The 22,201-nt window shown below is 42.0% G+C and overlaps 1 protein-coding gene across 6 annotated transcripts in view; it reads left to right on the top strand.

Moving 5' to 3' along the window:
- The window catches only part of ank1a (ankyrin 1, erythrocytic a), a 59,496-nt gene that overhangs the window by 26,873 nt on the left and 10,422 nt on the right, over positions 1–22,201 (top strand). For 3 of the 6 annotated variants that reach the window (XM_037259883.1, XM_037259882.1, XM_037259886.1), the window contains 37 exons: positions 4,678–4,779; positions 6,407–6,505; positions 6,788–6,886; positions 7,119–7,217; positions 7,391–7,576; positions 7,641–7,739; positions 7,938–8,036; positions 8,111–8,209; positions 8,346–8,543; positions 8,608–8,706; positions 8,819–8,917; positions 9,045–9,143; positions 9,264–9,461; positions 9,537–9,635; positions 9,713–9,811; positions 9,876–10,073; positions 10,159–10,257; positions 10,852–10,950; positions 11,568–11,666; positions 11,736–11,828; positions 11,900–11,972; positions 12,095–12,115; positions 13,296–13,416; positions 13,584–13,662; positions 13,779–13,891; positions 13,968–14,192; positions 14,458–14,612; positions 14,693–14,904; positions 16,942–17,146; positions 17,237–17,333; positions 17,552–17,780; positions 17,848–17,976; positions 18,052–18,171; positions 18,255–18,339; positions 18,542–18,616; positions 18,748–18,879; positions 18,969–19,121. In XM_037259883.1, the coding sequence (XP_037115778.1) occupies positions 4,678–4,779; positions 6,407–6,505; positions 6,788–6,886; positions 7,119–7,217; positions 7,391–7,576; positions 7,641–7,739; positions 7,938–8,036; positions 8,111–8,209; positions 8,346–8,543; positions 8,608–8,706; positions 8,819–8,917; positions 9,045–9,143; positions 9,264–9,461; positions 9,537–9,635; positions 9,713–9,811; positions 9,876–10,073; positions 10,159–10,257; positions 10,852–10,950; positions 11,568–11,666; positions 11,736–11,828; positions 11,900–11,972; positions 12,095–12,115; positions 13,296–13,416; positions 13,584–13,662; positions 13,779–13,891; positions 13,968–14,192; positions 14,458–14,612; positions 14,693–14,904; positions 16,942–17,146; positions 17,237–17,333; positions 17,552–17,780; positions 17,848–17,976; positions 18,052–18,171; positions 18,255–18,339; positions 18,542–18,616; positions 18,748–18,879; positions 18,969–19,121 (4,585 nt within the window). Of the gene's footprint in view, positions 1–4,677; positions 4,780–6,406; positions 6,506–6,787; positions 6,887–7,015; positions 7,218–7,390; positions 7,577–7,640; positions 7,740–7,937; positions 8,037–8,110; positions 8,210–8,345; positions 8,544–8,607; positions 8,707–8,818; positions 8,918–9,044; positions 9,144–9,263; positions 9,462–9,536; positions 9,636–9,712; positions 9,812–9,875; positions 10,074–10,158; positions 10,258–10,851; positions 10,951–11,567; positions 11,667–11,735; positions 11,829–11,899; positions 11,973–12,094; positions 12,116–13,295; positions 13,417–13,583; positions 13,663–13,778; positions 13,892–13,967; positions 14,193–14,457; positions 14,613–14,692; positions 14,905–16,941; positions 17,147–17,236; positions 17,334–17,551; positions 17,781–17,847; positions 17,977–18,051; positions 18,172–18,254; positions 18,340–18,541; positions 18,617–18,747; positions 18,880–18,968; positions 19,122–22,201 lie in introns of those variants that run through there. The other 3 variants (XM_037259884.1, XM_037259885.1, XM_037259887.1) reach the window with 3 other exon arrangements.

The raw sequence follows: 22,201 nt of genomic DNA, 5'->3' as shown, positions 1-22,201 counted from the left end.
TATGGTCACCAAAACATTTTCTCAGATAAGTATCTGCCAGAGGTCCAATTATATCTGGTGGGCTCTCAGTTTTAATTGACTTTATCCAACAACTCTTCATATATGTCTCGTCACCGTGGGATGGAGGAAACGGAATTTCGGTTTCTTTGTGTGTCTTGACATATGAAGGGATTGACAATAAAGCTGACTTTGACTTTGACTTTGATATACATTCAGGTTTCTGACTATCTTCCATTTAAAAGACTGCCCCTGTCTTGTTCCCCAAATAATTTCCATCTTTAATTTACCTTCTGTCTGACAAAGTGATTGAGCAAGGTAATCAGAAAGGATGCAAAAACTTTTACCTGCGATGTTAGTTTAACCTGCCACTTTCTCTTGGTTTCTGTCAATGCCTTACACAAGATGGTAGTTGTTAAAAGTATGAGCCAAATTGTTTATTCAGTGTTCACTTTAAAAAGGAGTTTTTGATCAAAGTTATTGAAATGAGAACCACTATTGCAAAATGGGAGGTTTCCTGATTGCTCAGAATTATCTATGCAAGTGTGTTGTGTGCGCCTCAAAGATTAGTGTACATGTGAGTAGTCTTGTTTTTGACTTCACTTGTTCCTGTATTTGATGTTCCAATCCTATGATGTCAACTAGGATTAGCCGGGTAAGTAAACTGGAGGTCAGCGACTAATTAGCTGGTCAATTAATTGAATCCATTCAGAGTAACTATACTGAACACTTTATAGACTTTATAATCCAGAGAGCCAACAGAACCACAAACAAGTGTTTCAGCTTGCATGTAAGTCATTAGAGATGAGGAGTTATCGAAATCCAGGTAGAGTTCCGTTCTTTGTAGGTCTGAAAATGAATTGCGTCCAGTTTACACTGCACCTTGTAATTTTGCCCCAAAGCAAATATCCACAATGCTAGCATACAGCATGTCGATAAATTCTGGCCTTTGCTGATTTATTGTGAAATTTTATGTGCGATAACTGTAATTTACTTCACTGGGTTTTGCTGTTGGCAAGTGCAACCTGATAGATTTTGTTTATTCACACTAATGATACAACCTTGGCAGCTCAAAGCTGTTAGGTTGCAGATCAGTCATCTGGTCATTAGAAGATAATGATGTGTACTTAACTAGAGCCAGCTACTGTGTACATTGTGTTTATCATAGCTCCTATTTATGAGCTCCAAAACACTGGCTTCAACTGTCATTTTCATCCGCTCAAAGATTGTCAACAACAATGTCAACTTATTTAAAAGCAGTGTGGGTGAAGCAGGGACAGCTATCTGATCAATAAGTAAAGTGAGAAAGTAAATAATAAAGACGGAGATGGTGCTTTGTCATTTTTGGAGCGCAGCTTTCCGTGCTGACAGACGTGTTGAGTGCAACATTGTAACAGCTTCACAGGCGTGCTCGCTTTCTGTAAATGTGCCCGATGCAGAGAGCGGTCCCACGGGCCTCCAACTGACTGAGTCAACACTTACTACGTACGTCTCTGCATCCGGAACCAGCTCGCAATCTGATGGATCAGCCTGGGAGACGAAAGCAGAGATGTAGGAGGCTAAAGGGGAAAAAGCCCGAGAACGAAAATCTATTTATTGAACAAATGCAAGTCAGCAGAAAAGGATGATAAAATAGCTGTTTAAATACTCTGCAGGAATTTCCATATCCGCTGCTCCATCTTCCTGTAAACTGTATAGAAACAGTCCCATCCCACTCTGTTGGGGTTCATTGAGGCACTATTTTTCAAGCCAATTGGGCAGATTATTAGGAAGGCTTCAAAGATGTATGAATATATCCAAAAAGAAGGATGAGAGCAAATTTACAAGCCGAGAATGTGCTGCTGAGGTTCACTGAAACAGTATCCGAATGTTTGGCAGTGATATTCTTCCATTGACATTCTGTGGAAGAGCTAAAGGATTTAACTCCCTGTTGCACTGGTAACAAGGTCCTAGTTTAATCCCTAGCTTGATTTCCCTTACCGAGGCCAACGTATTTAGACTGTGAGAAAAGAGATGTGGATTAAACCAGCAATCTCTGGGATGAGTCGAGCTGCTAATAGACGGTTAGCGGTATTATGTGTATTGCATTACTTGCATTAATTTACCCCTGATGTACCCCAAAGTTTTAGACCCAAAAAATATGATTCTGAATAAACATCAGAGACAAGTAAGAAAGGTAATTAGATGAAACACCTTCTCAAATGCAAATGTCTACAATTATATGTTATTTGCAGTCCACCAACGTTGATTCTATTATCTCGAATAATCGACTTTGTGTTTCTCTGTTTACGCGCTCAGCGACACAATTAGGGCTTTGTAAAAGCTGGAGATTCTTCAGATGTAGTCATCCATTTCAGAGGGAGACGTGGATGTTGATCTTGCACACACACGCACACAAAACGGCGAGCTTTCAAACACTGCAGTCCACCGGCGAGGGGGTGATGTCATTTCTGACTGCTGCAGCACCAGCAGAGCAGAAAGAAGGTGGTGGGGAGTTGATAGCGGTCCATTTTGCTCTGAAAAAATCTATCCTCCGGTGTGTGAATTTAATTTTGCCTTCTCTTACGCCGAGCACGTCCTCATTAGCATTACTCAACCAATGCAATGTCGCACTTGTTTATGGGGGAGCTGTGGAGCAGTTTATTGTATCTTGTTTCTTTCTCTACAAATAGAATGATTAATTGGCTCACACAGCTTTGCTCAGCGCTAGAGTGTGAAGCGTGTCCTTTCCGTGGGAATAATCAGGGAGCAACACATTCATCTAAATCATGCCTTGGCCCTCCCAGCACGCAACATTTTCAAAACGTTTCAAGGGTGTTGCTCTGCGTGTCAGTTTATTTCTGACTTTAGGAATGGGTGGAGTTCACTCATCCTTATCTCAGTGCGCGCACATGTTCTTGACGCAAGCAGATATCCATGTAGACGAAAACGCTTTGCTTTGGTGAGAAAGTTTGTCATTAACGTGTTATTAACATTCAGCTCTGTCGGCAAGCTGTGCCATGAGCTCTTGTTTGGGAGGTCTCTAAGGTGTCTCCATGGTGGATGTGTGCCTGCATCAGCTGTGTTTGTTCCCGCAGTGATGACAGGATGTTTCTGGTGTCACCATGGCACTTTTCAAACATTTCATGCAACAGAATGCCACTCTGTTGTCCCGGGTGCATTTTATGGCTTAGAATGAGCAGTTTTACAGTTTTGCTTGCCTCACTCGCTCAACCATCCCAGATATAATCAACCAGTATGTTTTACTAAAGATTTTCGATTCACTTTTTCTTTTTTTCTAATCATGGTTCTTGATCAAGTTTGGAAACGAGTGAAAATTTGTCAGAGTGATTGACTCAGGCAAGTGGCTCAGCAGGGTCAACGTGCTCACACAAAGGAAGACGATTTATGTCTCTCTAAATGCTTTATTTTGAACTATCCACCAAGAGTAAGTGTTGGTATATTTTTTGTCAGGAACAAGGAGTGTGTTGTGCATGCAATTAATCCAGGAAGTGTTTTAGCTGGTAGCAGCGTTTGATTTTTTTCCTTTTCCTTTTCCAAGTACAATCACTCCAACTGTTTTTTTCTCAAGTGACCTGTCTTTGCACTATGCTTTGCCATTAGAGTCATGCTGAGGCTCTGTTGTGTCGTTTGTTGCAATGCCTCTCCTGCAGGCATGTGGAGCCTTTCACTTTTTTTTTTTTTTTTAAATCAAGCTCACTGCCTCTGTCAAAAGAGGACTAACATGCTGCAACAAAAAATGACAAAGCTTAAGGCACTGAAGTTGAAAAGAGAACAAAAGCGGTGTGTGTGTGTGATGTAGCATTAAGTGTCGTCCGGTTCGAATGAATGCATCGCTGAACGAGTAGTTTGACTGACCGCTGGCTTTAGATGGATAGTAAGGTGGGGAGGAGGAATATGGCGGGCAAGAGAGGAGATTATGCAAATGAGATGAGAGGCTGCAGAGTTTGCCGCAGTCAGGTTGTGTTCTTTCTTGGTTCTGCTCATTTAGATGCTGCATGAGTGATCATGTTTGAACAGCACCCCCGCCTGTCCAGGAGTGATATGTACACAAGCAAAACATGCATCATAAAAAAAAAAAAAAGCCAGGTATCCAATGTATTTTTCCCATTGTGACTTGCTGTTGCTTTAAGAGACAATGGCTATGCCGTGCAACTGCCAAACACCTTCTTACTCAACTCAAGTGCTTATATTTTGGGTGGAAACATTAGAAATGTGATCGGAATGGTACCTACCTTGGACTTAAATTGTCTTTGCTTTGGGGTTGCACAAAATTTTTTTCATTCAACATTTTGGCACCTTTCATCAGACTCATACATCAAACCTCATAAGTACCCAAGATCACAAAATGCCCGTCTGGATACAACTGCAACAAAATTTGTTTGCTTTTCCAATAAACTTCCATTGAACTATCCCACTTGGGTAAAATTAGATCACCCGCCTATCACAGCATTCAATGCACTTCTTTCTTAGTGCAGATATTTCCAAATGCACTACCAAAAAACAGAAGGATCTTAAGCGAGGAATAAAATGAGTGGAAAGCCAATGGGTCATTTTGAACAGTCCCAATCCTTAACCCAACTGTCTTTCTCTATTTTCCTCTTTATTCCTCTTCTTTGTGTGTCCTTTACTTTACCCCACATCCCTCCCTCCTCTCCTTTTTGTCGGCTGTGTTTGCAGGCTGACGCTGGAAACAGTTTTCTCCGAGCGGCCCGTTCTGGCAACTTGGACAAGGCTCTGGAACACATTAAGAATGGCATTGATATAAATACAGCCAATCAGGTGAGAGTTGCAGGAGCTCCATTTTCAGGATTTGCTTATAATGAGTTTTTGCAAATGGAGCCACTCTCTGTTTCCACTTTCAAAGTCTTGAGAGAAATGACCTAGAATGTGTAACCTGCTGGATTGTTGCCTCCGCCGCCTTAGATGCTCTGTGTTTTGAATTTAAATTTTCGGTCTGCATGATGAGAGCAATAATCCATGCACTATTATAGTTTTTTGTGCCATTGCACTCTGCCATGTATTGTATATGCATGCTCAGACCTCCGGGGCAGGTGATAAATGGGCAAATGGTGTCTTCTTTGCCCCCACCTCTTTCATCCCACATCCTTTTATCTGACGCTTGCTCTTCGTGGTAATAGGCCACGGACTGCTGCCCTCAAGCACTTGTAACGTCACCAAAAACATAATGTGTGTGTATGAGTGCCGTCACACTTTGTCACAATCTTCCTTCAACATCATGTTATACTTTTAAGAAAGACCTCAACAACAAAGACACCTGATAACAAATGCACTTAGTTCATTTTATCCACTGTAACACAAATGGAAATGCATTTAAAACATTTAAAAACTGTCTCGCCATTTTTTATTGTAATTTAAAAACGTGTTACTTTCACTCTTATTTCCTTTTTGCTCAGTGTGTTGAAGTCCCTGTAATGTGAAAGTTAAAAATTCTTAAGAATTTGGCACATTACAGAGAAGAGTGTTTAATCACCTTGTCATATTTGAATGATTAAGAATAATCCCCAAGAGGCTTCAAAATTGTGGAACATTTGCCTTTTTCTGCATGATGTGTGTGCACTCACGGTTGACAATTAGGCCAGGCACCAAAATCAAGATGGCGCCATACACTGTCTACAAAAATCGAGCCTCAGATGATACAAATTGCTGGTTGTGACTTTTACATGATGCATTGCCATTCTGTCTGCTAGTGTACTATTTTGGGTGCAAGGGGGGTCTAAACTGTGGTGACGGTGGTGTCTTGAGAATGGCTTGCTCACCAGCACACTGCTTCACTCTGTTTTCCTTTCTCTCTCCACCCAACAACAGCCCAGCCCCCCCCCCCCCCCCCCCCCCGTTTTAGTGTGTTCTTTATTTAAGTCGCCCTCTCTTTTTTTTTTGCATCTTCCTCCTTCCACACCGCTCTCCTATGTTTGCAGTAGAGTGATGGTCTGCTGTGGTCTCTCCACTCAGAGGAATAATATCAGTGGTGCGGGAAAGGTCCAACCTCACATGTCCTGTGCGGCTGAAGGAAGGCTGTGTGAGGTCAGACCTATCCCACACGGCTTGTATTCTTCCCAGCCACGAGACCAGCGGCCTGCCATCTCGCTCCAGTCCTCCTCCACCTCTGCCGCCGTCCGCTCCTTCTGCTGTCATGATCATTGATCAAATGAAAATGATTTCATTCTCATTTTCATCTTTGTAGACTTTGTTTTTTGCTAATGATCTGTGGTGTCCTGTGTAAGTAATGGCCTGCTCTGGTTTGAGTGTTTCAGCTTCTGTCAGCAAACTAATTTTTTTTATCATGCATGATTTATATACAAGTGTCTGTCTTGTTGATGTCATTATGATTTGTTGTTTAGGGAATCATTGTGTAATCCCTTCATGATAAAATGGATTTTTCCCTCAGAATGGGCTCAATGGGCTTCACCTGGCCTCAAAAGAAGGCCATGTCAAAATGGTGCTGGAATTACTTCACAATGGAATTGTACTGGAGACTACTACAAAGGTAACACAACAGCAGTCTGTCCACAATGGCATTTTTACCATTTTGATGAAATGAATGTGCAGGACACCTCCCAGTGTTATAGAAATCCAGGTACTGTTATATTAGCTAATTAGCATGAAGAAGGTCATGTCCTGAAACCACATCATAAAATGAATGGCATATTGATTAAAGGGTGAACCTTACAGTTCAAGTTAAATAAAACATGTGGATGTTCAGGAAGCAAACCTTTACCGCTCTAGCAACCAATAACATTTTTTCCTTTTTTCTTTCTCCTCACTGAAGAAAGGAAACACGGCCCTGCACATTGCAGCTCTGGCAGGGCAGGAGCAGGTCGTCACGGAGCTGGTTAATTACGGGGCCAACGTCAATGCTCAGTCCCAGGTGAGGCCCCATGCTGTGTGCTCTCCCTCTCAGCTGCTTTTCAATCCGGCGCCTACTGTGAGACCATTGTATTGTTCTGACAATAGCGATGTTCACACGTGTCTTTGCTTCAATATTTCTGTGTATTAGTGTGCATCCTCGTGTGTGTTTGTATCTGTAACTTTCTATCTCGCTTTTGGCATTTCTGCTGTGCGTGCTTGTGTGTGTGCGTGTATGTTTATTTCTGAGACAGAAGGGTTTCACTCCACTCTACATGGCTGCACAAGAAAACCATCTAGAGGTTGTGAAGTTTCTTCTGGAGAACGGGGCTAATCAGAGCCTTCCAACTGAGGTATCAAAGAACAAACGACGTTTTCAGTCAGTAATCTGACAAATCTGCTCAATGCTATCCCGCTGATCCTGTCAAACCATCGTGTTGTGCGCTCATCAGCTTTCACTTGCTGACACTTGCTCTACTTGTACGTGTGCAATCAATCAGGTTTCTGAGTGTCTGCTCTTCTACAGGATGGATTCACTCCTCTGGCTGTGGCTCTCCAGCAGGGCCATGAAAATATTGTAGCCCTGCTCATCAACTACGGCACCAAGGGGAAGGTCCGCCTCCCGGCGCTGCACATTGCGGCACGCAATGACGATACACGCACAGCTGCGGTGCTTCTGCAGAATGACCCAAACCCCGATGTGCTCAGCAAGGTATGCGATGTTGCTCCTGTTAAGATAATCCATTCAATTAAGTCGAACTTTGTTGTCCTTGCAGACTGGATTCACACCCCTCCACATCGCCGCACACTATGAAAACTTGAACGTTGCTCAACTTCTTCTCAACAGAGGAGCGAATGTCAATTTCACCCCAAAGGTATAGAATTCAGTGAAACGCAGTTTATCATGGCGGATGCAATTTTTTTTTGTCCTTCCACACATTTTGAAACACTTTTGCTTCTGTATCTCTTCCAGCAGTGCTGTGTGAATGATAGAACAATGTGTGCTCATGTGCTTTGTTGTTTTTCCACTCATTTCATGCATGTATCTTATTTGCATGAATTTATTTCTATAGAATGGGATTACGCCTCTGCACATCGCATCCAGACGAGGGAACGTGATCATGGTCCGACTCCTCCTGGATAGAGGGGCACAAATAGATGCCAAGACCAAGGTGCCGCATCTTATCATAGGCTTGGATTCACTCCATGCTTTTCACTGCCACTAATAGAAAGTATCTCGCTCCAGGATGAGCTCACTCCTCTGCACTGTGCAGCCAGAAATGGTCACGTCAGAATAATAGAAATTCTTCTTGACAACGGAGCCCCCATCCAGGCCAAGACCAAGGTAATGCATTTTGAGTGGAGAACTATGCTGACCTTTTTCGAAAGCAAAATGAAACTAACATTTTTTTTTATATATAGTATTAAAGTATAGTCTGCTCTTTTGCAAGGGACTCGAATATCAACATTTATTTTTCCAGAATGGCCTGTCTCCAATCCACATGTCAGCACAAGGGGACCACGTAGACTGTGTCAAGCAGCTTCTACAGTACAACGCAGACATTGATGACATCACGCTGGACCACCTGACACCTCTACATGTGGCCGCACACTGTGGACACCACCGAATGGCAAAAGTTCTGCTTGACAAGGGCGCCAAACCCAACTCTCGGGCACTGGTCAGTGACCATAAAACATAAGACCCCAAATGGATGTGAATTTAAACTATTTTCCTATTTTCAGAATGGCTTTACTCCTTTGCATATTGCTTGTAAAAAGAACCACATGCGTGTGATAGATCTTCTGCTCAAACACGCAGCATCGCTAGAGGCCGTGACTGAGGTAAGGTGTTTGACTCGTGAAATGAAGAACCATCAAATAAAAGAATCAAACAATTGTGTTGTACTGTATAGTATGACCACAATCCTTCTAAAGCGCCATTCTTTTGGAACAGTCTGGCTTGACACCCTTGCATGTGGCGTCTTTCATGGGCCACCTCAACATTGTGAAGATCCTGTTGCAGAAAGGAGCTTCACCCAGCGCTTCTAATGTGGTGAGTTAGATTCTTAACTAAGCTGCGTAAGAGCATCTTAATGATGATCTTTTTGGAAAAGTGTACATTTATGAATATTGATTATGTACTTGATGTGTGTATGTGTCATTTATGTGTGCGTGGGCAGAAAGTTGAAACTCCCCTCCATATGGCTTCCCGGGCAGGACACTTTGAGGTGGCAGAGTTTTTGCTACAGAATGCAGCATCAGTGGATGCCAAAGCCAAGGTAGAACTTTTTATAAGTTTGTTTGCCACACATTGAAGCAGCGACTTTAATATTGTTGAGCTAAACACCACAAGGGAGCAGCCAATTACATTTCAAATCATCTTTCACCACCTTTGCTAGGATGACCAAACGCCTCTGCATTGTGCGTCTCGAATGGGCCACAAGGAGATTGTGAAACTGCTGTTAGAGCACAAAGCCAAACCAAATTCCACAACCACAGCAGGACACACGCCTCTCCACATCGCTTCCCGGGAGGGCCACGCGCAAACTGTGCGTATCCTGCTAGACATGGACGCACAGCAAACTAAGATGACAAAGGTGCGTCGCAAAGCCAGTTTTTTTTTTTTTTTTACTTCCAATTGTTAAAATCCATTTCTTAATGGGTCTGTGCAGAAAGGCTTTACTCCGCTTCATGTGGCTTCCAAGTACGGCAAGGTGGATGTGGCCGAGCTGTTGCTGGAGCGAGGAGCTAACCCTAATGCTGCTGGGAAGGCAAGAAACACTGTTTGAAGTTTCGAGTAAATATAATGATTTATACAAAACAATCACTTCAGAATACATTCTTGCAGAATGGTCTGACTCCACTGCATGTCGCTGTACATCACAACAACCTGGATGTTGTCAATCTGCTCGTCAGCAAAGGGGGTTCCCCACACAGTGCAGCCAGGGTACAGTACCTTTATGCAATTCATGTAATCGATGATATTTGACTCATTTTTCATTTGTATTTAGAACGGCTACACCGCCTTGCACATTGCGGCCAAGCAGAATCAGATGGAGGTGGCTAACAGCCTGTTGCAGTATGGAGCTTCAGCCAATGCTGAGTCTCTACAGGGAGTCACGCCTCTCCACCTGGCCTCGCAGGAAGGAAGGCCCGACATGGTCTCCCTGCTCATCTCCAAACAGGCGAATGTCAACCTTGGCAACAAGGCAAGAAGAGCATTTAGACATGTTTGTGCTTATGTGTGATTTAAAATGTGTATGACTTCTTTCTTTCTTTTTTCCCTCCACACAGAGCGGATTGACACCCCTCCATCTTGTGGCACAGGAGGGACACGTTGGCATTGCTGACATCCTAATGAAGCAAGGCGCATCGGTCTATGCTGCTACAAGGGTAAGGTTTCTAAAAATCGATCTTTTGTATCAATCAGAAGCTTGATTCACATCTCTAGAGCCCAATATCCTCGTGGATTACTGACATACAATAGCCGTGACTCATTGCACTTCCACATTGTTACTGTACTCAAGGTCATGGTTGTTTTGTCACTAATAGACCATAGATCGGATCTGGAAATGATGTCCCGCATCCAGCCTGTCCATAATCTTTTTGCAGGCCTTGCAAGGTCATTCTAAAGTCACAATCAAACATAAAAATAGGCAGGTTTTTTTTCTTTTCTTTTTTTAAGATCCCTGAACATTTTGTTTGTCAGACAACTTTCATTTCTTCATTATAACCGCTGATAAATTTGCATATCATCTTATCAAGACAATGCAATTTATTCCATCATAGTATGTATAATGTGAATATGTCATCCCTTTAGAAAATGAATTTTCCCCCACTATCATATATACTATAATATAGAGTGAAGAATACAAAACTCAGTGTGCATATGCATGAAATGTCAACTATGATCGAAGGTCAGCCATTTTTAAAGCGTGAGGTTAGATTTGATGTTAAAAGTCATTGGTTGTAAATGTGTCATCTCAGATGGGCTACACACCTCTCCATGTCGCGTGTCACTATGGCAACATCAAAATGGTGAAGTTCCTGCTGCAGCAACAGGCCAACGTCAACAGCAAAACACGGGTGAGCTCCTCCTTCTGGTTGTGAAATTCATCTGCAGCAGTTTTATAGCCGCACTGCTGTAAATGAACTCATTTGTACATTGAATTTATAGTACTGTTATACCCTATACTAGATAGCTATTACTCTTTGTGTATGTACAGAAAAGCCACGTATCAACTGCAAATTGTATACACCGTACTTGTGTATCCTCATTTAACCTCCCGGGATTAATAAAGTGTATCTATCTATGCACATGCAAATGATTGCAGAGGATTTGACAGAAGACTTCCTGTGGAGATTTCGGGAAGGTCAAAGCGAAGCCTGAATAAAAGATTTGCCTGGAATGTGGCCAGGAACATACTGTCAGCATTCATTTTTATATGCAATGCTTTATGAACACAATGTCCAGCCAATTCATTTCAATCAGGTTTCCGTGTCAGCGGAGAACAAACATTTTCAGATATGAGTGTACGCTATTTTTTTTTTTAATGAATGGTTGTAAGCAATGTGACGCTTTAAAGGCACAGATGCAATGTATCCTTCAGGGAATAACAGCTTGATGTCATTTGTCTGTCATAAGTGCACTAAGGAAGTCAGAAATAAATTGATGCCGATGACGGCTTTCTTATCTTGTCTAGCTCGGTTACACTCCCCTGCACCAGGCCGCCCAGCAAGGACACACAGACATTGTAACACTGCTGCTGAAGCATGGAGCGCAGCCGAACGAGACCACCACGGTGAGCATGGCAGCACCTTCTCCTCCTTCATGAAACGTTATTATCATGTGATCATTGTGTGCCTTTTAGAATGGGACGTCGGCGCTCTCCATTGCCAAGAGGCTGGGCTACATCTCTGTGATTGATGTGCTAAAGCTTGTGACTGAGGAAACTGTTTCCATGGTGAGATGTTTGGAAATCTTGGTGCAAGATAGACATGGACAGATTATTTCAATGTTTTCTCTGCTCTTCAGACTACCACAGAAAAACACCGTATGAGTTTTCCAGAAACAGTGGATGAGATACTGGATGTGTCCGAAGATGAAGGTACGACACCAGAGCAGTCGGTTAAATATCAAAATATATTTTTTAACAGGTTCACTGTAAGATGAAAATATTGAACTGGAACTCTCAGTTATTCATGTTTTACTCTTCTGTACCTTTTTTAGGACTTGCACAGCTAACTTTAGGTATGCATGTCTTTTTATCTCCTCCCATTGGGAGGTTGCCGTAATGAAGTACAGTGTTGTTCTCCATTTCAAGCTCACCCTCTCCATTGTTATCTTCTGCTCTCTTGTCTGTGCTGGTGTTCACTGTGATATCACTCTGGTTTCTCACTGCCATGTGCGCATAGCCACACTCTCTCTTAACCTTTATGTCTTTGCAATAGCACTCATTCACTAACTTGAATGTTTGTGGTGGGGAACACATTTGCATGGAGTTATGTTGTGTACCATTATGTAATACAAGTGAATCATGTTGTTAGTGTTATTTTCATCACACCTAAATTTACTTCTGCAACATTGAACACTTGTTGTAGGACAGCAAAACATTTCTATACGCACGTTAATGTTTCTGGGTGTCATGCTTGAAGATTCCCCCCCCACATGCGTACTGTATACGCGTCACACACATTGTCATGCAAACATATCGGTGACACTAATACATATAACAATATGATTCATTCTCACTTGAATCATTCTGAATTTATTTTCTGTCGATTTGCATCTCTATTCAAGTTAGTACCGATTGGTGCACAGCTCTAGTATCTAGTATTTTGTTGCTCTAAATATAGAAGGTAGCTTAGTGGACATTTAAAATATTCATTACATGTGACAACACACATATGCAAGACAAGCTCCAGGTCTCTCGTGATGTAATAACCCGTATTAACCAGTGAACTGTGCACTTTTTTCAGAGGGCAAAAAAAATAGCTGACATGGTAAAAAATAATTGTTTTTATTCATTACTTGTGAGCTAAACACAAATGGGCCGTTTTGTGGGGGTAAGTAATTAACTTTACTCACATTAGATTCTGCTGGCTTGCTTTCCGTTGTGAAGACTTTGTTAGAGTAATCATCTTAAATGTGTAATCATTCTTGTTCTCTTGAGTCCTCAAATTTGGATGAGTTGGTCTTTCATAAAACATTGTCATTGTTGAAGTGTTGTGATGTTGTTAGTTGCGTTAACAAGTGACTGTGCACATCCACATCATTCATGCTTCATCTCGCCTGGTTTCCATGATGTCTAACCCTTCGGACGACTGATTAACACCTTGCCCTTTTCTCTCTTTCTCTCTCTTCCCCTTTTTGCGGTTTGACCAACCTGACCTCGGTCTGTTCGCTCTCTTTGGCATGTTGTTCTATGAAGGAGAGGAGCTCCTGGGGACAGAAGGGGCCAGGTACATGAAGATGGATGACATGAAAGACCATGATGACGATTTCCTCTCCCCCAAGAAATCACTGGAGTACGAGAGAGGGCTGGGCACAGCGTAAGGGGACTGGGAAGCAGGGCAGACAGACAAACTCGATAGCGGGGGACCCAACATAGACTGTTTACTTACCACTTGAGAAATAAAAACACCAGGGGGGGAGCAACAGCAAAACAATCTCAGTCTGACTTTTTGGTTTGTTTGTTTGTTTGTTTCTCAAACAACAGAAATTACTCTCCAGCCATTCCCAGGATTCCACGTGTTTCACCCGAGACTGTGATCCTGAAAGAACACGAGCTCGATCAGGTTGAGCACATACATGAACGTATTTGACATGATAGGATGTTCTTAATCTAAATTCAAATATTTATTGCAGCTTTGGTTTACCCGTGTGGTGATGGGGTTGTTTGTTCTGTCTGCAGCACACTCCACTCCCACTGCCAAAAGAGTACGATGAAGACTCTCTGATTCCCAGCAGCCCGGCAACTGAAACATCAGACAACGTCAGCCCAGTCGCCAGTCCCATTCACACAGGGTCAGTTCGGCAAAACGTTTTACAACACTAAACTGTGATCAGTATGTGAAAAGAATGTGTATGGATCCAAAAACAGGTTTCTGGTCAGTTTCATGGTGGATGCCCGTGGCGGCTCAATGCGAGGCAGTAGGCACAATGGTTTGCGGGTTATCATCCCCCCAAGAACATGTGCGGCTCCCACCCGCATCACCTGCCGCCTGGTAAAGCCGCAGAAGCTTACCAGCCCACCTCCGCTTGTGGAGGGAGAGGGCCTGGCCAGCAGAATAATCTCCCTCGGCCCAGCTGGCATGCAGTTTCTTGGGTGAGGAAGCAATTGGTCTTCACTTTGGACTTTTTTTCACAAGCAAAGGTTCTGATAAAATATTTTTTTTGTTCTGACATTGCAATAAAATTAATTAGAACAATAGATTTTTTTCTAAAACCTACTATTTGAGGGAAATGGGCTGAAACTGGAGTTTTGATTTGATTTCTTTGGTTGGACAGAAGATTACAGGAATACATTTTTCACAAAATGGTAAAATTATGCGAGTGGAGATAGTCATAAAATAATTTATTTGCTGATCCAGACCAGTGATTGTGGAGATCCCTCACTTTGCTGCTCTGAGTCGTGGCGACCGCGAGCTTGTGGTGCTGAGGAGTGAGAATGGATCTGTGTGGAAAGAACATCGCAATCGCTATGGTGATGAGGTTCTTGAAACAATCCTCAATGGGATGGACGAGGGTAAGAACGTTTCCCCGATGAAGGTCTTCACTCATGACCGCGGCCAATCATTTCATGGTGTCATTTTCTTATCCGCACAGACTTGGAAAGTCAGGAGGAACTCGTGAAGAAGAGAATTCGCCGCATCATCTCAACTGACTTCCCGCTTTATTTTGCCGTCGTGTCACGGGTCCAGCAGGAGAGCGACCTGATCGGGCCCGAGGGAGGTTCGTTGATGAGCAAACTGGTGCCGCTGGTCCAGGCGACGTTTCCCGAGACGGCGGTCACCAAGCGAGTCCGTCTGGGACTGCAGGTGAGATGGGACGATGAGGAAAAGGAAGGAAGGAGGACACAGTCATGAAAAGCATGTTGAACAAAGTCATATCAGTTATTGCCTTGCATGGTCGTGATTTTTTTTTTTTGCTGTCAACGTCACACAGTGCATGCACTTTGCACCTTTAGACTATTGGATGCTTGTTTGTGGCCTTGTATTTTTTCCTCTTTTCTTTCTCCTACACTTTATGGACATACATTTTGGGACACTGTTCTAGATGTGAAAATGAAAGTAATTATAGAGGTTGTCACAACAAAAACAAAACTATAGATTAGTGTCTAAAAATATCTTGAGCTGTCCACATATGTCCATATATTGTAAAAAGCACACTTTTTTTTAACCTGGTAATTTTTTTTCCATCATTGTTTGTTATAATTTTCTGCCTTTTGATTTCATGTATTTTGAAAAACAAAGGCCTGATGTATGTGCCCTTACCAAATTCTGAATAATGTAAACTCTCTTTATCTTCATTGGACCTTGAATCTCCTGTATCTGTTTGCTCCCTACGATGATCGTCTGGACCAGTCCAGACACTTTGTAGACTTTAGAAACTGGGAGAATAGTCAGAAAATCTACTGTGTTGAGCAGTGATTACTCACCATACTGTACAGTATAATTTACAACAATACATTTATCAGTCTAATTATATATGTTTCATATTATTAGATCCAACAACAAACCTCGTTTACAAATATGACAACAAGAGGAATGCCAGTTATAAATATTATATATATATATATAATATAATTATGTATAATGTGTGAATATATTATATTAATCAAATGAAATTGTAGACCAGGGATAGGAAGTTTAAATGGAGGGGGCCACAATTATTATTTTTATCAATGGTACTGGGGGGCCGCAATGTACCACACACCTCCTAACGAGATAATCAAAATAAATGCCATTTTTAATAAGGACAAAATACATTTATTTAACTTCATACTGTGATTTTTTTTTTGCTCATTTTGTGAATGTTATCACTATCGACTTACACAAAGATTTTAAAATTATACAACCAAGGGATGCATAATTATTCTTATTTTCCACCAATACCACTAACTTTTTTTTATACTACACACGATACATATATGCACTTACGTAAGTTTTTTTCCCACTTTTATTGATATCAAACCAATGAATGTGATGACTTAATTTTTTCCTATATCAGTCCGATAGTCTGTCCATTAGTTAACATGCATCCCTATTACCACAATGTTTTTTCTGTACTATGTCAGTCAAATCCCTAAATTTGTAGCTTTGCTCACTCAGCTCTGTGAACACTGCATTAAAGTTACTAGTCCTAGATACATCCTCTCTGTAAGACGAGACCATCAAAATGGCCGCTTGTGCAGTTCGGCAACCATGTGTTTGTAACACTATTAAGCATTGAATATATCCATGTTTTGGGAAGAAACAAATTCACCAAATTATCATGCACTTTAAACCAACTGTTAGCGCTGTTAGGAAAATAAAATATCATAGTTGTTTGGGAACTATTGAGAATAGTGTTGAAGAGGCGATGTCTGCCATGTGGTTTCAATGGCTCAGCAACAGCAAATATTTATGGGCCTTCCTCTTGTCTGTTAGACAGCAGAATTTATTTTTATTTCTAACTTAAAACTACCATTCATGTTGTCAATGGTAAGCGAATGTAGGTAAAATTACTAATGTGGTCCTAAATTTTACCCACTTTTTAGTTGTATGTTTATGTTGCTGTTTTAGTCATGTTTTATGTTTCTTTCTTGTTGGGAAAATATCTAGAAACCTTTGATATCAAGTCTCACACAATAAAAACGATTTATTATCTTGTACAAACAGTTTGGTTTGATTTTTCTCTACGCATTATTCAAAGCAAGGTTTGTTTTCTTTTATTTACTCTGCTCTCACCTTTTTCCCCCTTCCATCTTGCCTCTCTTGAATTCATGACTCTTTCCATCACATTTGTACATCTTGCTTCATCACTCCTGCACCCTTGGGGTGTTCCACTTCTCCATCACTTACATTTGACCTCAGGCTCAGCCCGTTCCAGATGAGTTGGTAGCTAAGCTGCTTGGTAACCAAGCCAACTTTAGCCCCGTGGTGACGGTGGAGCCTCGGCGCCGAAAGTTCCACCGACCCATCGGCCTCCGCATCCCTCTGCCTCCATCCTGGCGGGAAAGCCCACGAGACTCTGGGGAGGGTGATACCACCAGTCTGCGTCTGCTTTGCTCTGTCATAGGTAGGACATGCTCCTACATAATGAAGACAAGTTGAAAATATTTTGCGTGAGTTGTGTATAGTCACCTAAATCTCATCTTGTGCTTCTCAGGTGGAACAGCTGTCGCTCAATGGGAGGACATCACTGGCACAACTAAGCTTGTCTATGCAAAAGAATGTGCCAGTTTTACAACCAATGTATCTGCACGGTAAGGTCACCTGGTTACATTTAACCACCCATACACACAGTAGACAACGTTAGGTACAAGAGCTGGAGCTAAAACCACACCTTTAAAAACAGCCGGCACTCTGGGACCCTCTTGTAGCAATTTAAAAAAACAAAAAAAACCATTTACATTCAATGTTTCGTTAACCTAATGTCGGATGTATTTTATCTACTGTACCACATTTTTGTTGTGGCTCCAAGGTTCTGGCTGGCGGACTGTCCTCGTACAGCAGAGTCTGTCTCCTTTGCCAACCTTCTCTACAAAGAGCTGTCAGCTGTACCTTACATGGCAAAGTTTGTAGTTTTCGCCAAGATGAACGAGTTACGCGAAGGCCGCCTGCGTTGTTACTGCATGACGGACGACAAGATGGATAAAACCCTGGAACAGCATGAGAACTTCACAGAAGTGGCCCGCAGCAGAGACATCGAGGTCGGTCGGCTAGAACTATAAAAGCATTAAAAGCAGAATTCGAAAATCTTGCTTACTCATCTCACAGGTAATGGAGGGAATGCCGCTTCACCTGGAATGTTCCGGGAATCTCATCCCAGTACGGAAGGCCGCCCAGCAGCCTCGCTGCTTCAGCTTCCAGGCCTTTAGAGATAACAGACTTCCTGTTTCTGTGAAGGTGTTAAACCGTTCATTTAAAAGTACAGCATGTCAGTAGTGTGTCTTCATTGCTTCTTTTGTGCTTGTGTGCAAGGTGAGGGATAGTAGCAAAGAGCACACGGGCTTCCTGTCGTTCCTTCGCAAGACCACCAAGTATGAAGATAGTCAACATGTGTTGTGTAACCTCAACATTACCATGCCTCCATGTATCAAGGTACAACTCAGAGTCAGCGAACATCAACATCGTCTCTCTCTCGATCTTGAAACCAAGGTCATGGTTGTGAACTTGATTGGTAGGTTATTGGAAGTGATGACCGCAGGCGAACTTTGACCCCGCTGGCTCTAAGAGAACGATACAGTGCGCTGAACGAACCTGCCATGGGTACGAATCACACGTCGCTACTTCACATGATTAATCAAACCCACCTGAACAGGTTCTTACTGTGAAATAAGTAGTTTCATGTTTGTTGTAAATCTGCAAAGTTAACCAACTAAATGAATAAAGAATTGAAACAAGATGGGTAGCAACATTTCACTGGCATTTTCCTCATGAGAATGAGTGTCACGTGTTTTGCCCATTGCAGCATCGATGAGCGCCATGGAGAGGACTGAGCTTAAGATGGCTGTGATTGCAGAACAGTTGGGACTGAGCTGGGCTGGTAAGTCAAAACAATTGTTCTCCATATTGCTTTTCATGTTTGAAAGTTGAGGTCGTCCCTCCAACCACAGACACAGAAAAAAAAGATTTTAATTCACCTCTTTTGTTTTTTTTGCGACTCCTCCTCCTTAGAGTTGGCCCGTGAGCTTCAGCTCAGTGTGGATGACATCAATAAGATCCGTGTGGAGAATCCCAACTCCCTCCTGGAGCAAAGTTCTGCACTACTCAACCTGTGGGCAACTCGCGAGGGCAAGCGAGCCAAAAGTCAGCGCGGACTACCCCAATGTCACATTCACCATGCAGCTACCGACTGACCTGAAAGTAATCTTATGTCATGTCTTGCACGGCTGCAGTGGAGACCTTGTACACAGCCCTGAACACCATCGACCGCATGGACATCGTCACCATGTTAGAGGGCCAACCAGCACAGCCCGCCAGACAAGGCTCTCGTGAACTCGGCAGACGACATAACGAAAGAGAACACCTCTCCCCTGCGATGACCAATGGTGAGCTCCCTACCCCAAATTTGACTTTGTATGAATCTTACCTTCCTCCCTAACATGCTTTGAAGACCTCCCTGTTATTTCCTCACTCATCGTATGAATGCTGCCTTGAAACCTTTGCAGGAAGTAACCGCAGCAAAATGCTCATGGACTCAGGACACTCCTTCCACTATTTATACTCATTGGGGGGAAAAATGGCATCTAATGAGATCAAAAACAAGAGTTGCATCAACAAAACTTCCTTTACAGAGATAATAAGACTCAGTTTGCATTGGACACGTTTTTTGTCCTTCTCATAGAGCCAATTATTATCCTTGTAAAGGGAGAATTTTTGAAGTAGCTCCTGTATTGGATCTCATCTCAGATCTACCTACTGTTGTGTATGATCTTTTCTTCAGGGTTGTTTAGATAAGATGCAAGCATCCACTTTCTAAGTGCAGCACATTGTTGTACATGATCAGACCATACATCGATCATCGAGTGTTGCCTGACGATCAAGAGTCAGTACGCAGTTTTTTTACTCCTTTTTCTTGTGGTTTCTTTCACACATGCCTTACATCTTATTGACTCCATTTTCAACCCTGTTTGTGAGGTCTGACAGGCAATTCTGTGAAAACTGGAAGCAATATCACGAGATGTAACCAAGCATAGAAACCAAAGGCAAAGAAAGGAAGAAATAATTCAGATTACATCACATGTGAATCTGACTGCCGTCTTGTCTTGTCCTGTCTGCCTCCCAAAGGCATTTTCCGCTCTGTCATTTTAATTGTATTCTTTTTAATCTAATTAGTCGCAATACAACAAAATATAATCATTTTTCTATTTTGATCATTTCATAACAATTCCAGTCCCCTTAAATTTAAGTCTTTATTTAAAATAGATTCCTGATTGCCAAGAATGACGGTCGTAACTATATATAGAGAGAGAATTAAAAATGCATCCTCTGAGTCCAGAGAGGCTTTCCTATTTAATTTTGATGAACTTGTCGTGCCTGATGTTGCATGGAGGCCGGTTTGAGTTTCTTGAGGACTAATAATGCTGTTGGTGCACTGAATGTCATTTTGGGAGCCCTGTTGTCATTCCCTGTGAATCTGTCCTCCACTCTTTCTGTGGACATGTCATTTGCAGCCTTTACTCTTCCTCCTCCTCACTGCTCTCCGAACTCTGACCTCATGCCGACCTCATGTTGACCTCTGACCCATATTTTTTCTTTGATTTTCTTGCGACGTTTTTGTGCATTTTTCTTTCGTGATTTCTTTTTTTTTTCAAGAGCCTTGAAACTCCCACGTTTGTAAATGTCCGCTGTGTGAATGATTCACCTCACATAGGCTGTGTGTGCACTCAGCACCCACTGGGAGAGGGGAGGTGACCCTTGCTCTCTCCCCTACTTTGCGTCTTAGTGCATCTCCCTCTCCTTTCTATTTTCTCTTCCCCCACAATGTCCTTCCCTTGCCCTGCTTGCCTTGTTTGTGCATGTCTCCGCTGCATTTGCGCACACATTGTTGGATGTGAGCAATAAGACTTCTGATCTCTAACAATGCATTGAAAACGCATGCCACGGGTACCTTTGCATGGCATGCCTACTATGCACGTTCTATTCTGTCCTCGGTGGTCTTCATATTTTGGGTGAAAAAGGTGGGGAACCTTTTTTGTAACCAATGGCAAGGGTGTTCATGAATGAATGTTGTGGTTTTGTGGCTGGTTCTCTGTCAACGGTGTTCATTTGATGGGTTGTTTTATGTAAACAATCAAAGTGTTGTACTCTATTTGTATCAATTTCATATCGCACATCTCCTCTATCCCAATTCCCAATATGTCCTTGTTAATTTGTCAATCTGTTTGGCTCAAGGTGAACGTCATGTTTCTATTATGCCGATTCATGTCCTCCTGTAAGTGTGCAGTTTGCCACTTTATTTCTGTTTTACAGTATATATTTACAATGCTGTGCAAAGGTCTGTGAAAGAAAAACACTAATTGACTCGAGCTCGCATTTCTCAGAAGTCTACTGGAGTTATATTGAATTAGCATTCATTCATTAGCATTGGACCCAAGTCCAAGGTGATTTATAGACCAGGACCCAAGTCCAAGGTGATTTATAGACCATTAGCATAATTTTAAAATCTATTCTGTAGGTGACAGGGAAAGCCTTAAGGACTGAAATTATATGTTCTGATGTCTTTGTTCTGGTCAGAATCCAAGGTGCGACATTCTCAACTCAACCCAACAACTTTTTGTATAGAGCACAACCCCAGCAAAATGCTGCATATAAAGTAAAAAAGTAGACTTCCGACTTTTTTTTCAATCCAGGTAACTGTATCTGTCCTTCTGAGTAACATCTCATGAAAATAAGAAAGCTGACTTTTGCACAGTAATGTACATTTCACATCAGTGTCACTGCTTTGCTTTCCTGTCTTAATTCATTTGATTTTATTGATCACACTGTCAACGCCATCTGTTTTACAGATGTTTTTCCAATAGGTTTTGATTTATTACATGGAAGAGGGGAAGCTAGATAACTACTGTAATTTATTATGCTGCATTGCAGACTGCTGGGAAAAACTGGTGATCTCAACAAGTGGATGCTGATTTTTAGTAAAACCAATGAATACAAATTACTATACCTCATAATATATACAGATACTTAATTGAATTCTAAACAACTGACTCCAACTTTGAGCAGCATTTCAAAATACTCACCTTGGTCAGGGGCAATAAACTGCATTGTCGCAGTTTTCTGGAGCAGAGAACTGCTTATTTGCAATTCATGAAGTTAACTGACTTAAGGCTATTGTTTTTTTTACTTTTTTTTTTACTGTAAACTACTGGTAACATGGGAAATAGTAATTATATTGCCCCTATTATATTTGTTATCACAACATAAAGGTCTATGGCCCTTTAGAATGAATTTCATATTTTTAGACAATGTAACTAGCAACAGGCACTCGTCACTGCAGCAGTTTGGAGTGTGAAAGGCAGTGTAGCATGTAGGTCACAAGGTGGTTGAGGTCGCAAGTTGTCTCGGATGTCTGCTGCAGTCTCAGCAGTGCTCAAGCATGAAGTGAATGAAACGCTGACACTTACTG

Source organism: Syngnathus acus, chromosome 9 (genome assembly GCF_901709675.1).
Source record: "Syngnathus acus chromosome 9, fSynAcu1.2, whole genome shotgun sequence".
NCBI lineage: Eukaryota > Metazoa > Chordata > Actinopteri > Syngnathiformes > Syngnathidae > Syngnathus > Syngnathus acus.
The sequence above is the reverse complement of the archived record's forward strand: the minus strand, read 5'-3'. Positions and strand labels throughout refer to the sequence as shown.